At 37.0% G+C, this 14,377-nt stretch overlaps 1 protein-coding gene across 1 annotated transcript; it reads left to right on the forward strand.

Annotated features, from left to right (window-relative positions):
• The first annotated feature begins 13,117 nt into the window (after nt 1–13,117).
• LOC132612679 (heat stress transcription factor A-2-like) lies at nt 13,118–14,012 on the forward strand. Its single transcript, XM_060326791.1, has 2 exons — nt 13,118–13,390; nt 13,497–14,012. The coding sequence occupies exons 1-2, from the start codon at nt 13,118–13,120 to the stop codon at nt 14,010–14,012; spliced, it is 789 nt and encodes a 262-aa protein (XP_060182774.1).
• The last annotated feature ends 365 nt before the right edge of the window (nt 14,013–14,377 follow it).

Here is a 14,377-nt window from a genome sequence, read left to right on the forward strand (position 1 = left end):
TAAAACATTTTGAGTGGGAGAGCCTTAGTATAACCGATATGTAACTACCACGTGAGCACGTGGCGTTTGATCTCTGCCCTATCAGCTAAGCCATCATGTACCTTGCCGGGTACAAGACATAAACATGAACATGAGTGGATCCAATAACCCGTAATGGGTAAACACGAAGTTATCGTCCTAACTAGGTGGAACGATCCTTATCCTACGCTTGCATACGTAGTTTCAGGTTGTCTGAGCCTTCTCGGTAATTTGTGCAACTCCCAAAATATGAACATGGATATAATTGGCTTAGCAGCCCATGAATTATATAAACATGATTGTAAACATAATTCACGATTGTATTACAACATGAAGATAGACATATAGTATAACTTGTGTGAAAGCATGTAGAAGTTCATGTAAATAAACATAAAAGTTCATATCTTGCATTTAAGAACCAGGGAATGCAAAGTATGAGTTTTTATGGACTACAGACAGATTCTCAATAACCAAAGTGGACTATTAAGAACACAATAACGAAGTAATGATACAACAGGGTATATCATAGTACATGCACTTAGAGTTATCATGAACATGGCTGGAAACCCTAGTTTTAGTGGAATTTCATATAATTATGCAAGAACGTGGTGTGGGGATCCGGAAGAACAATGATGTTCCCACACGTAGATAGAAACTCTGCATACCTGTTAATACTCCAAAACTTGTAGAAAGGGCCTGAACTTGAAGAAGAATTCCAAAAGCTTTAAATCTTGAATCCTTTAGATGGGTTTTCTTGAAACTCTAGTTTAGCAATAATGAATTCTTATTTAGGAATCATGGATACATGTTAGAATTCATTAAAAGGGCTTGGAATGAACTTACCTTGATGTAATAGGATGAGGAGAAGAGAAACCTTCGTTCTAGGGCTTGGAGAGAATGAAAAACATGGAAAAAGAATTGAAAATGCGTTCATATACTGTTCAGTCGTCGGGCCGATATACAGTACCTTTTAGGGTCATTATAGGGCTTGGAGAGAATGAAAATATGGAAAAAGAATTGAAAACGCGTTCATATACTGTTCAGTCATCGGGTCGATATACAGTACCTTTTACGGTCCGTGAAAGGTGATCGTAAATCGGTTACAAAAACTTAGTAATTCTCCTCCATATTTACGGTACAAAAGTACGGTCCGTAAAAATTATACAGACCGTAAAACCCTATCATAAATCAATTACAGTGAGCTAGGTTTTTCAGCATCCATCTACGGTCCGTTTTACGAGCCGTAAACCATTTACGGTCCGTAAAACTGGGATCGCTAAACTGAAACGAATTTTAATCCTAACCCTCCCCGTCTTGGTTTCTTAAGTCTTGAATCATGAACGTAGCTTAGTCTAAAGATACGAGGTATTACACACGACACCTCCCCTCACCCCGTCCCCCAACACCATCACCCCTTAAAAAAAAATTCAAAAGAAAGTTTTGAAAAGTTTTTTTTTTTAAAAAAAATTGGTTTTCTACAAACCCCCCCACACCCCTTACCCCTTTCCAAATTTTCTACCTCATATTTAATTTTACCTTTATAAAAAATTATAAAAATGAAAAGTTTGCGTGGTTAAATTTGGTGTGAGGTGGGTGGTGGGTTGTAGTTGGGGGTAGGGGGTGGATGGTGGTGGGGTGGATAAGAAAAAAATTTCCATTATTCATAAAGTTAAGTAAAATATATGAAATACAAAGTTTGGGAAGGGGTGGATGGGTGGGAGGGTTGGATAGAGTGGAGGGCTGTGGGTGGTGGTGTGGAATAGGGGTGGGTGTAGATGAAGTGGTTAGAGGCTGGTGATTGGTTAGGGGTGAGATTTGGATGGGGGTGGTGCAGGGTGGGGTGGAGTGGGTGTGGGGGTTGGTGTGGTATGGGATGGTGGGGGTTGTTGACACCTAATTTTGGCTCGACGTGCTTAAAATTAACGTTTTGGGGGGCCCTGATTCGTTAAAGAGCACAAAATACATTTTTTTACACATTTTTACATTTTTTTCAACAATTTATTGATGATTATCCTTATTTTAGGAATTTTCTCAATTTATTGTCATTTTTTCAAGAATCATTATTTTGCACATGTACAGCGTAATATTATCATTTTTGTGCAATTAATAATTGTTTCTTAATTTTATAGCAATACATTTTCATATCATAGACATTAAGGTTTATATTTTATACTTGCGTTATTATTTATACATGTATTAATTAATTATATGTTAGTACAGTCTGACAGTGCAGAGAAAATCGGAGTAATTAATTTTTTTCAACGCAAAGTAAAATCCGATCAAGTCAAGGTTTCATCATTTTTTTTTTTAAAAAAAGGGGATTAAGGTAAGCATTGAGGAGACAAAAGGGTGCAATCTTCTATTCTTTGGACAAAACAGGGGCCATTTTGCATTATAAGAAAAGGAGGGGTATTCATCTTCTACATAATACACACTTAATTTTCAGATTTTTAACTCTCTTCCAACAAAAGAAACCCTAAACATTTTCCCTCCTCTCATATTTTTTTTTTCCACAGCTGCCGCTGCCCACCACCACAAAACCATCCCTTCACGCCGGAGCTCGGAGCTCCGGCGAACACGAACCACGACACTCCCTTCTTCCCCCTCCCGCTGCTCCGGCGAGGAGCTCCATCTCCGGTGAACCGGAGCAGCCAACAACAGCTCCCACTCCGCTCCACCACACGCCCGCAGTCCTCTCTCTCTTTCCGCCCCACAACTTCCTCTTCACCTCGTCACTAACTCAGCGCCACCACCGGCGAACTGAGTAGGATCCGGCCAGTCACCACCTCAGTGACACCTTCAAAAACAAAACACCACTGTACAACCCTTCTTCTATTCCAATGCCCTCATCTTCCTCTCGTTGCTTTATTTCTCATCGGAAAACATGAAAATCAGGCTATGCGCTGCCATTCTCCGGCATCCCTATGCTAATTTTGATATTGTCGGAGCTCCGCCTACGGCATATCTTCCTCGCTAAATACTATGTTGCTTCTATTACTTTGCTGCAGTTTTGTTATAAGTTACAGTACATTTTATCTAATATTTTTTACTTTTGCTAACATTTGTTATTGTGGGGTGGGTTCTTGTGACCATTAGTTACTAACGCAACACTTACTATTGTTGCCCTGTTTTGCTACTCTACGGACTACTTTGACATAATATTTTACTAAATAATTGTTCATTTTGTGCACGGAAAATACGTTTGGTGGCGATAAAATACTTTTATCCCTTTTTATCGCATTTATTTAAATTCATTTGGGAAAATACTACACCCAATTGGCCGATGAAGAAATTTTCGTCGATTTCCAAGGCCTTCCATGTACAAAGACGGGTTTTTATTTTAAGTTTATTCATTATTTTTTTAATTCATCCGATAATTATTTATTCTCTTACTAACATTTTTATTAAGTCTCATGCAGGTATCTGGAGTTACTTTTTGAAGATGACACTCAAAAGAAGTTCAAATAGCTTTTTAAATTCTTTGTTTATATTTTCTTTTACATTCTTAAATTATGCAAGCATAAAATATAGTGAAACTTTACTTTTTAGGGTGTAGGTTGGTTGTATTTATTTATGATCTACTTAGGTGATTTAAATTTTATGTGTTTTAGACAAATTAATTTTAGGCAGTTATTATTTTTGTAGCTAAAATTCTTATAGTTATCATGTTTCGCTAGAGTTTTAATTCAATAGCTTAGCACACTTAAGTGAATAAATAGGGTGATTTGCCTCAATATTTAGGCTATAGAATATACTCTCATAATCAATTGATCAGGCGTACATACTTAGCTAGTTAAATTAGTTAACTCACCTTGAGTGCAAAATAACTTCATGTCCATTCCTTATACCCTTTTCACATACCCAAGCTTCTAAGTTGCACATAACTTTTTTTAAAATAATTATTATATCACATATGTATAAAATACGTATTGCACGATTATTTATGTGAATAGTCATATTAGTTATTCTTCAGTCTAAATTCTACTAATTTTTGTAAATAATAATCAAGCCTTTTTACACATCCCTCGTATAGTTAAATTGGTCAAGCCGGGAACCACATTTGTGGATTCTGAAGGATGCCTAACACCTTCCCTTCGGAATAATTTGAACCCTTACCTAGAATCTCACTTATTTTCGTAGACCATGTTAAGCTGCATATATTAATAATTTATAGGTACCCTAGTATACCTTAAATGCTAGGTGGCGACTCTGTACATAATTAATTATTTCAGATCTCCATAAGTTGTGCTTTGTTTAGCCTTTGGTAAAAATAGGGTGCAACAACATGGCGACTCTGCTGGGGACACTTAGGTTCTAACCATATGGACTCAATTTGTTATTCGAGGTATGTTATCTTTATTTGAATTTTACTTGCCTGTATTTATTCGTCATGTATATACTTTCCCTTGTTCGCTTATTTGTTTACGTACATATCTGCGTTTAATTTCATACACTGTATTATTGCTTTTTTTTACTAGCAAGTTTTATTTACCATACTCATTTTTTACTTTATTGTAAATTATGCATATTGCTTTTACTGTTTCTCTTTAATTGCTATCTTTTGTGGTTTTATATTAATATTCATACGTGTTATCGGTTTATATAAATTGGCATTCCGTTCATATTTCCTCCACTTCTGGAAAACTCACACTATCACACGTACACGCGAGGTGTGTTTTGCGCACCCGTGAATTTTTTTTTCGTAAAATTCAAATTTTAGGAGAGTTGGCGTATGCGCGGGTTGCCCGAGTAACGGGGACCGCGTAGCCTTCTCACTCGAGTAGTCCGCTCGGGAGCCTTGTGTCATAGGAAAACCAACTCTTAGAATTCCTAGGTTACTGTACATTCCATTTTGCAGTTGTTTTTAGCTAGGTTGAATTTTATCCTTTATTTCGAACATTCTTTTCATTTTTCACATACTCTTTATTTGTTACATGTTTGTTTTTAAATAAATATTGTGTTATTTGCTTTGCACTGCCTTAGCACTTTATCTAATTATTTTTAGTTAGACTCGTGTTGAACCCTGCATTTTGTAAAAAAAAAAAAAAAAAAAAAAAAAAAAAAAATCAATCATGCATTTTATACCCTATCTGCAAGAACTACGCACACCTGATTCTCTTCTTTGATGAGATACGTAGGCAGCCCTTTTGGGTTCGGTATTCATTATTCAAAAATTCAAAAACAAAATCCTTTATTTTAAAAAATCACAAAAATATTTTATTTCTTTCTATCATATTTGCAAGAACTACGCACACCTGATTCTCTTCTTTGATGAGATACGTAGGCAGCCCTTTTGGGTTCGGTATTCATTATTCAAAAATTCAAAAACAAAATCCTTTATTTTAAAAAATCACAAAAATATTTTATTTCTTTCTATCATATTTGCAAGAACTACGCACACCTGATTCTCTTCTTTGATGAGATACGTAGGCAGCCCTTTTGGGTTCGGTATTCATTATTCAAAAAATCACAAAAACAATCATAATTCAAAAAATCACAAAAAAAAAAAACTTTATTTTTGAAAAATCACAAAAATATTTTTTTTATTTCTTTCTTTCTATCTTATCTGAACGAACTACGCGCACCTGATTCTCATCAAAGATGAGATACGTAGGCAACCCTTTTCGGGTTCGGTACCCCTATTCAAAAAATACAAAAATATTTTTTAGATTCATATCTTTGACTTGGTTGGTACCAACACAGTTAGGAATGTGCATAGGAAAGAAACAAGTAACAATCAATATGATGGGGAGGACTGACTTCGTGGTAAACTATAGATTTTTTTGGTACCTCTCATTCACACTTTAAGTGACACTTGAAAAATTCTCTTGCATGCTTGTAAGACAAGAACAAAACCAATCTCATTGTTTCATGTGCATTGTGTGGTGAGCTTTAGACAACGTTCAATTGCATTGCATTGTAATCTAGAACTTGGCCTGAATGTCTGTTGAGGCGAAATTATGAGTAACACTCAGCATAGAAAAGGATCGTAGGCCTTCTTTGACCCGTTTGAGCCTTTCTAGCCTACCAAATGACGTTATCCCTAGCATTCCCCCTTTGAGCCTAAAGCCTTTTCTTTGACAACCACATCATAAGCCTATACCATTTCTGAGTGCTTACATGCACTATCTCTCTCTTGGCCCAACCTCCCTGAGCGCACTAAAAACGTGCAACCGCGGATAGAGATTTGAGCTGAAGCTTAAAAAAAAAAAGGGATTCGACCGTCCCAGAAAAACAAAGGCTAAGAACGACCTCCAAAGCAAGAAGGAGCCCACACAAAAAAAAACACAAAAAAAAAAAAACCTCAGTCATTCGGGATCTTGGACATACAACCCGTTATTCCTTTTTATTTTTCACACTCAGGCATACAACTCGGAATTAGTATCAAGACCTCGGGCATACAACCCAGGTCAATTCTCTTAATCCCCACAGAGTCTCGGGCATGCAACCCTAAACTCAAAAAAAAAAAAAGGCTTTAACTTGCAAAAGAGGTCGCACAAGTACAAAAGAAAGGGACAATAAAACAAAGTAGATCAGCGTCAGAGCACACAAATACTAAGCACAGACATAGTGCAACGCTTAGGGAAGGATTAGTCACTCCTTACCCAAATAATATCCTACCCTTTTCCCAAGCCTACATTACAACACCATAACAAGCCCTACGTGATTCTATGCTAATGTTTCTCTCATTAGTGGATACTTACATGATGGCCAAGCTTATGGTATTACAATTGCAAGCATTGAACATCTTTCTGAGCTTGAGTGTACTTCTCTAGATGTCTCAAAGTTCAAAAATACTGAATATGTGTGAAAAAGGGACTTTCTTTCTGGTGAGGGCACTTGAAACATGAGGATAAGTATAGTTCATAATCCTTGTTTGAAGCAAAATGAACCAATCTTGTCGATCTTTAGGTATGTCTGAGGTACCACTTGAAGCTATAGGAATTACCAATAAGTCGATCTTGGTTTGTTGGACGATAAATAATGGTGAATTCTTATGCACAATACTAATTGTTGGTACCAACTGAAGTCGGGGCATGTTATATCAATCATTGTTATTATTAAAAAAAAAAACACAATTTTGCTGGATTTTGCTTTCGGGATTTTGTTATTTTTTTTCTTAATTTTGTTTTTTATCGTTGCACAGTAAATATAGTTCAATGTTGTTGTGTTGTTACTAACTCTACGAGGTATCGACATCTGGTCTTACCATGAAAGATCCTCGTATTTCTCCGCTGAAGCATGAAATTGGGAGAACATTTTTTAGTAGCTTAAAAAAAAAACAAAAAAAAAAAAAACAAGTGCACATCACTTTCCGCTGGAAGTATGCGAATTTTTGTTTGTTTAAACTGGGACAGAATTTTTGAGGGGGCCCTAAAAAATTCCACCAATGGCACATTTTGAGAGAAAAGGCACGGGCTCATCCGACCCCACAGTAGGACACTGCATTGGCTCGTCCAGCCCCACAATAGGACATCGAGGGCGTCATAGTCTAAAGACATCATTCTTATCGCCTAAAGACACCATTTCATGGCCCAAGGACCTTACCTTCTGCATTTCGTTCGCGCCGAAGCAAAGGCGTTATCTTCCACACCTGCATTGCTTTATTTATTTTTCAAATGCCCCTGCGTATGCTCGCGGCCGCATTGCACTGCATCTGCATAAGGCTGCGCACCGCCTTTCATGTGTTACATGGGCCATGCACCGCCCTTTGTAATTTCTGCATAAGGCTGAGCACCGCCTTTCATATGATGCATGGGCTGCGCACCGCCCTTTGCATCGCTTTCATATGTTACATGGGCCATGCACCGCCCTTTGTAATTTCTGCATAAGGCTGTGCACCGCCTTTCATATGATGCATGGGCTGCGCACCGCCCTTTGCATCGCTTTCATATATTACATGGGCCATGCACCGCCCTTTGTAATTTCTGCATAAGGCTGAGCACCGCCTTTCATATGATGCATGGGCTGCGCACCGCCCTTTGCATCGCTTTCATATGTTGCATGGGCCATGCACCGCCCTTTGTAATTTCTGCATAAGGCTGAGCACCGCCTTTCATATGATGCATGGGCTGCGCATCGCCCTTTGCATCGCTTTCATATGTTACATGGGCCATGCACCGCCCTTTGTAATTTCTGCATAAGGCTGTGCACCGCCTTTCATATGATGCATGGGCTGCGCACCGCCCTTTGCATCGCTTTCATATATTACATGGGCCATGCACCGCCCTTTGTAATTTCTGCATAAGGCTGAGCACCGCCTTTCATACGATGCACGGGCTGCGCACCGCCCTTCGCATCGCTTTCATATGTTACATGGGTCATGCACTGCCCTTTGTAATTTCTGCATAAGGCTGAGCACCGCCTTTCATACGATGCACGGGCTGCGCACCGCCCTTCGCATCGCTTTCATATGTTACATGGGCCATGCACCGCCCTTTGTAATTTCTGCATAAGGCTGAGCACCGCCTTTCATATGTTGCACGGGCCGCGCACCGCCCTTTGAAAATTTCTGCATAAGACATCGCACCGCATCTGCCTTGTTTTATTATTGTTTTCTTAATGCCCCTGCGTATGCTCGCAGCCGCATTGCACCGCACCTGCATTTCTTTATTGTTTTCAAATGCCCCTGCGTATGCTCGCAGCCGCATTGCACTGAACCTGCATGCTTCGCCGAAGCAAAGGCGTTACATAGCACGACCGTTCTTCATCCTACACTTGCTAGGACCATTCTAACAACACTGGGGCAAAATTTTGATTGGACGATCAAAATTTTCCACAGCATCCATTAGTTATCACCTTTCGAACTACATTAACCTAATTCTCGTGATTGACGAGATATGTAGGAAGTTCTATGCAGAGTTCGGTCACATCGGGACGAGAATCATTCTTTCCCCAGCAAGTATGCAATCTTGCACCGTCCCAGTATCTCGTAGCTCGATACTGGGGGCAATTTTGGAAGCGACGACGAGGGTATGCGAACATTTTTTTTCGGCCCTGAACAATCCTTTCCGTTTTATCATTTATCTATTCATTGCAACCCTACCTACAGACTGAGAGTATTGTCAAAGCTCTACCAACGTCTGGCCTCTTTCTCCGTACATATTCTTTTAACAATTCTTTGTCGAGCCAAAATAGGCTACATGTCAACGTCTTCGTCCGAAAACTCTTTCATCGTCTCCGGTCGAAGAGGGACAAGTTGTTGACACCTAATTTTGGCTCGACGTGCTTAAAATTAACGTTTTGGGGGGCCCTGATTCGTTAAAGAGCACAAAATACATTTTTTTACACATTTTTACATTTTTTTCAACAATTTATTGATGATTATCCTTATTTTAGGAATTTTCTCAATTTATTGTCATTTTTTCAAGAATCATTATTTTGCACATGTACAGCGTAATATTATCATTTTTGTGCAATTAATAATTGTTTCTTAATTTTATAGCAATACATTTTCATATCATAGACATTAAGGTTTATATTTTATACTTGCGTTATTATTTATACATGTATTAATTAATTATATGTTAGTACAGTCTGACAGTGCAGAGAAAATCGGAGTAATTAATTTTTTTCAACGCAAAGTAAAATCTGATCAAGTCAAGGTTTCATCATTTTTTTTTTAAAAAAAAGGGGATTAAGGTAAGCATTGAGGAGACAAAAGGGTGCAATCTTCTATTCTTTGGACAAAACAGGGGCCATTTTGCATTATAAGAAAAGGAGGGGTATTCATCTTCTACATAATACACACTTAATTTTCAGATTTTTAACTCTCTTCCAACAAAAGAAACCCTAAACATTTTCCCTCCTCTCATATTTTTTTTTTCCACAGCTGCCGCTGCCCACCACCACAAAACCATCCCTTCACGCCGGAGCTCGGAGCTCCGGCGAACACGAACCACGACACTCCCTTCTTCCCCCTCCCGCTGCTCCGGCGAGGAGCTCCATCTCCGGTGAACCGGAGCAGCCAACAACAGCTCCCACTCCGCTCCACCACACGCCCGCAGTCCTCTCTCTCTTTCCGCCACACAACTTCCTCTTCACCTCGTCACTAACTCAGCGCCACCACCGGCGAACTGAGTAGGATCCGGCCAGTCACCACCTCAGTGACACCTTCAAAAACAAAACACCACTGTACAGCCCTTCTTCTATTCCAATGCCCTCATCTTCCTCTCGTTGCTTTATTTCTCGTCGGAAAACATGAAAATCAGGCTATGCGCTGCCATTCTCCGGCATCCCTATGCTAATTTTGATATTGTCGGAGCTCCGCCTACGGCATATCTTGCTCGCTAAATACTATGTTGCTTCTATTACTTTGCTGCAGTTTTGTTATAAGTTACAGTACATTTTATCTAATATTTTTTACTTTTGCTAACATTTGTTATTGTGGGGTGGGTTCTTGTGACCATTAGTTACTAACGCAACACTTACTATTGTTGCCCTGTTTTGCTACTCTACGGACTACTTTGACATAATATTTTACTAAATAATTGTTCATTTTGTGCACGGAAAATACGTTTGGTGGCGATAAAATACTTTTATCCCTTTTTATCGCATTTATTTAAATTCATTTGGGAAAATACTACACCCAATTGGCCGATGAAGAAATTTTCGTCGATTTCCAAGGCCTTCCATGTACAAAGACGGGTTTTTATTTTAAGTTTATTCATTATTTTTTTAATTCATCCGATAATTATTTATTCTCTTACTAACATTTTTATTAAGTCTCATGCAGGTATCTGGAGTTACTTTTTGAAGATGACACTCAAAAGAAGTTCAAATAGCTTTTTAAATTCTTTGTTTATATTTTCTTTTACATTCTTAAATTATGCAAGCATAAAATATAGTGAAACTTTACTTTTTAGGGTGTAGGTTGGTTGTATTTATTTATGATCTACTTAGGTGATTTAAATTTTATGTGTTTTAGACAAATTAATTTTAGGCAGTTATTATTTTTGTAGCTAAAATTCTTATAGTTATCATGTTTCGCTAGAGTTTTAATTCAATAGCTTAGCACACTTAAGTGAATAAATAGGGTGATTTGCCTCAATATTTAGGCTTTAGAATATACTCTCATAATCAATTGATCAGGCGTACATACTTAGCTAGTTAAATTAGTTAACTCACCTTGAGTGCAAAATAACTTCATGTCCATTCCTTATACCCTTTTCACATACCCAAGCTTCTAAGTTGCACATAACTTTTTTTAAAATAATTATTATATCACATATGTATAAAATACGTATTGCACGATTATTTATGTGAATAGTCATATTAGTTATTCTTCAGTCTAAATTCTACTAATTTTTGTAAATAATAATCAAGCCTTTTTACACATCCCTCGTATAGTTAAATTGGTCAAGCCGGGAACCACATTTGTGGATTCTGAAGGATGCCTAACACCTTCCCTTCGGAATAATTTGAACCCTTACCTAGAATCTCACTTATTTTCGTAGACCATGTTAAGCTGCATATATTAATAATTTATAGGTACCCTAGTATACCTTAAATGCTAGGTGGCGACTCTGTACATAATTAATTATTTCAGATCTCCATAAGTTGTGCTTTGTTTAGCCTTTGGTAAAAATAGGGTGCAACAGGGGTTAGGGTGATATTTTTCGAAAAATGTTTTCTACTAACCAACCGAACATGAGAAAATAAATAAGAAACTCATTTATTTTTCACTACTCAACCGAGCATGAGAAAATAATTAGTAATTCATTTATTTTTCAAGAACACATTTTCCTCCATACCGAACACACCCTAAATTACAACTAAAGTGACTTCTTTTTGTTACTTTAAAATTAACAATTCACGTTTTGATAAAGTAATAAAAATGCTCATATAATATTCGAAAGTACTTTAACTGTAGAGGTTTCTGTCAAAGAATGAAAAAGGCATGATACCTAAATAGACACTCAAATTTAGCCTCAGATGGTAACTAAACACTCTAACTTTGAGAATGCACATCTAGACATTTTAATTCGTAGTTGAGGTATCTCTACGTGCACTTCCAAGATTGGAGTACTTACTTGCCAGCTGAAACCAAGTTTGAATACATGTTTATACATTATACAAACAAAAATCAGCAATAGATCAAATTTTAGTGCTTCTTATTTGGATTATTAGAGCAAAAATTTAAGAAACCACTCCATTATCATCAAGTCAAAGTTTTCGTTTGAGATTTTGTAAGGTAAACATTAAACTGCTGCATAAAGGGATGCACATCAAATTCTTCTGAATTGTCCAATGAATGAAAATTAGAATTAATAAATAATTAATTTGAAGAAACCTTCACGTACAAGTAATCCGTTTATTAGCACTATACATATATCCAATTCTAAGTACAATTGTATTTAAAATAGTCCAATGAAATTCTAAGAAAGCACCAAAATAAAACAAATGCAGGAAAATTTTGTTTAGTTGAAAAGAATCATTAAATTCCAGGTCTTCTAACTTTTGAAAAAGAAAATAAAAATCCAGTCCTAACACACAAGTTTCTTCTCTCTTTACTTCAGTAGCCTTTTCTTTGTTCTTTCTTTTCTCACTAGCAAAAAATTAGACTTAACACCAAGAGTTGTTATTACATGAATAGGATCCCTCTATACTTGATTAGAGGTCTCGGGTTCGAGCCTTGTGTATGAAAAAAAATCCTGGTTAGGAGCATTTACCTTTAAATGCGCCTTAGGCAACGCAAATCCGCATTGGTCAAGGGTACAATACTGAACATGAGGTGGGAAATCAAAATAAATAAATTGGACTTAGTAGAACATTGTTGATAGCAACATTTAGATCAATCATACTGTTAATATTTAATTAAGCCAGTAAATAACTTAGAGAAAAACAGGTTGAAATAATGGTACTGAGACTACAACAGTAGTACAGGAAGGAATAGTTTCAATTTGCATGTTACTAAGGACAAGTCAAGTAAGAATCAAATAGGACCATCTATCAAAAGCCCAGATTTAATTTTGTGGCAATGTACAATAAAAAGAAAAAGCTGATTACTTTCATCTGCTTATAACTCAATACAAGCAACACATATCACTCATCTGCAAAAGTTCTCAGAAAAACTTTCCTTTCTCTCAACACAAGAAACATGGCATTTAACAACATCAGTCAATCTTTTGCTGGAGAAAATGAACATGGCTGTGGCGATGGTGCAAAATTTTTACGCGAACCTGGTATACCCCCTTTCATAACGAAGACATATGCTATGGTGGAGGATCCGAATACAAACTCTATGATCAGTTGGAGTCCATCTGGTACTAGTTTCGTTATTTGTGATCATATTAGATTTAGCTTCGAGCTTCTACCCAAATATTTCAAGCATACTAATATGTCAAGCTTCATTTATCAACTCAACAACTACGTAAGTTACTCCGTTTCTTGATTGTCATGTGCATTTTTCAATGCAATAGTGAATGAATCTTATTAATTCCAATTGTATATGTATTTATTACTATATGATTCAACAGGGGTTCAAGAAGATTGGACTTCAAAAATGGGAGTTTGAAAATTATTGGTTCCAAGCAGGGAAAAAACACTTGTTGACTAACATAAAGAGACGAGACAGAAATCTCAAAGTCCAAAAAGATTTTAATCAACAAACTTACTATTACGGGGTAGAGGAAGAGTTAAGGAGCCAGAGAGATCTCAACGATACGTTGAAGTCAGAAATCGAGAAGCTGAAGGAGAGACAAGACGATTTTGCTAATGGAATCGCGTCTTTGAAGGAATACTTGGAAAATTCAGAGTCAGAGTCCAGGAAACTTCTCTGTTTCCTGGCAAAAGCGGTTAAGCAAGTTGAAATCAAGTCTGGTACGAAGCGTGTTGTGGAGGTTAGAGATGTAATTGCCAAGAAACATAGAGCAGAGGATACTGCTGGAAGTAGTAGCAACAGCTCGGAGAAGAAAAACATGGATGATTTTTCAGTTGTTAAACTAGTACACGATATCGTGAAGAAGCCTAAGATTGATGGAGGAAGTGAATGATTTTTTTTTTTTTTTTTTTCAGGTTCTCCATGGAAAAGGTATTCTTTGTCCTTCTGTAATTGGGTTTCCACAGTATGATTATGTTTAGTTTATTGTGTTAATATAGTAGTAATATCTAACTTTTTGTGTTTGAAGTTATTTGTTTCTAGTGGCAGGGAGAGAAGTGAAGACATAAGAGTGCAGCCACAACAAATATTGCCTTTCTTGGAGAGTTCATTTATCTTTTTTTTTTTCTTCCCTTTGTTGATTAGTTTAGGATTTAGTTAATCTGCTATATATTTATGTACATAATATAAACTTTTATCATCAACTCTATATATATGTGTGTTTAGTAGTATGATTTTCCAAAGTCAATTATTTCTTCC

The sequence above is a fragment of the Lycium barbarum genome, chromosome 10 (assembly GCF_019175385.1).
Source record: "Lycium barbarum isolate Lr01 chromosome 10, ASM1917538v2, whole genome shotgun sequence".
NCBI classification, from domain to species: Eukaryota; Viridiplantae; Streptophyta; class Magnoliopsida; order Solanales; family Solanaceae; genus Lycium; species Lycium barbarum.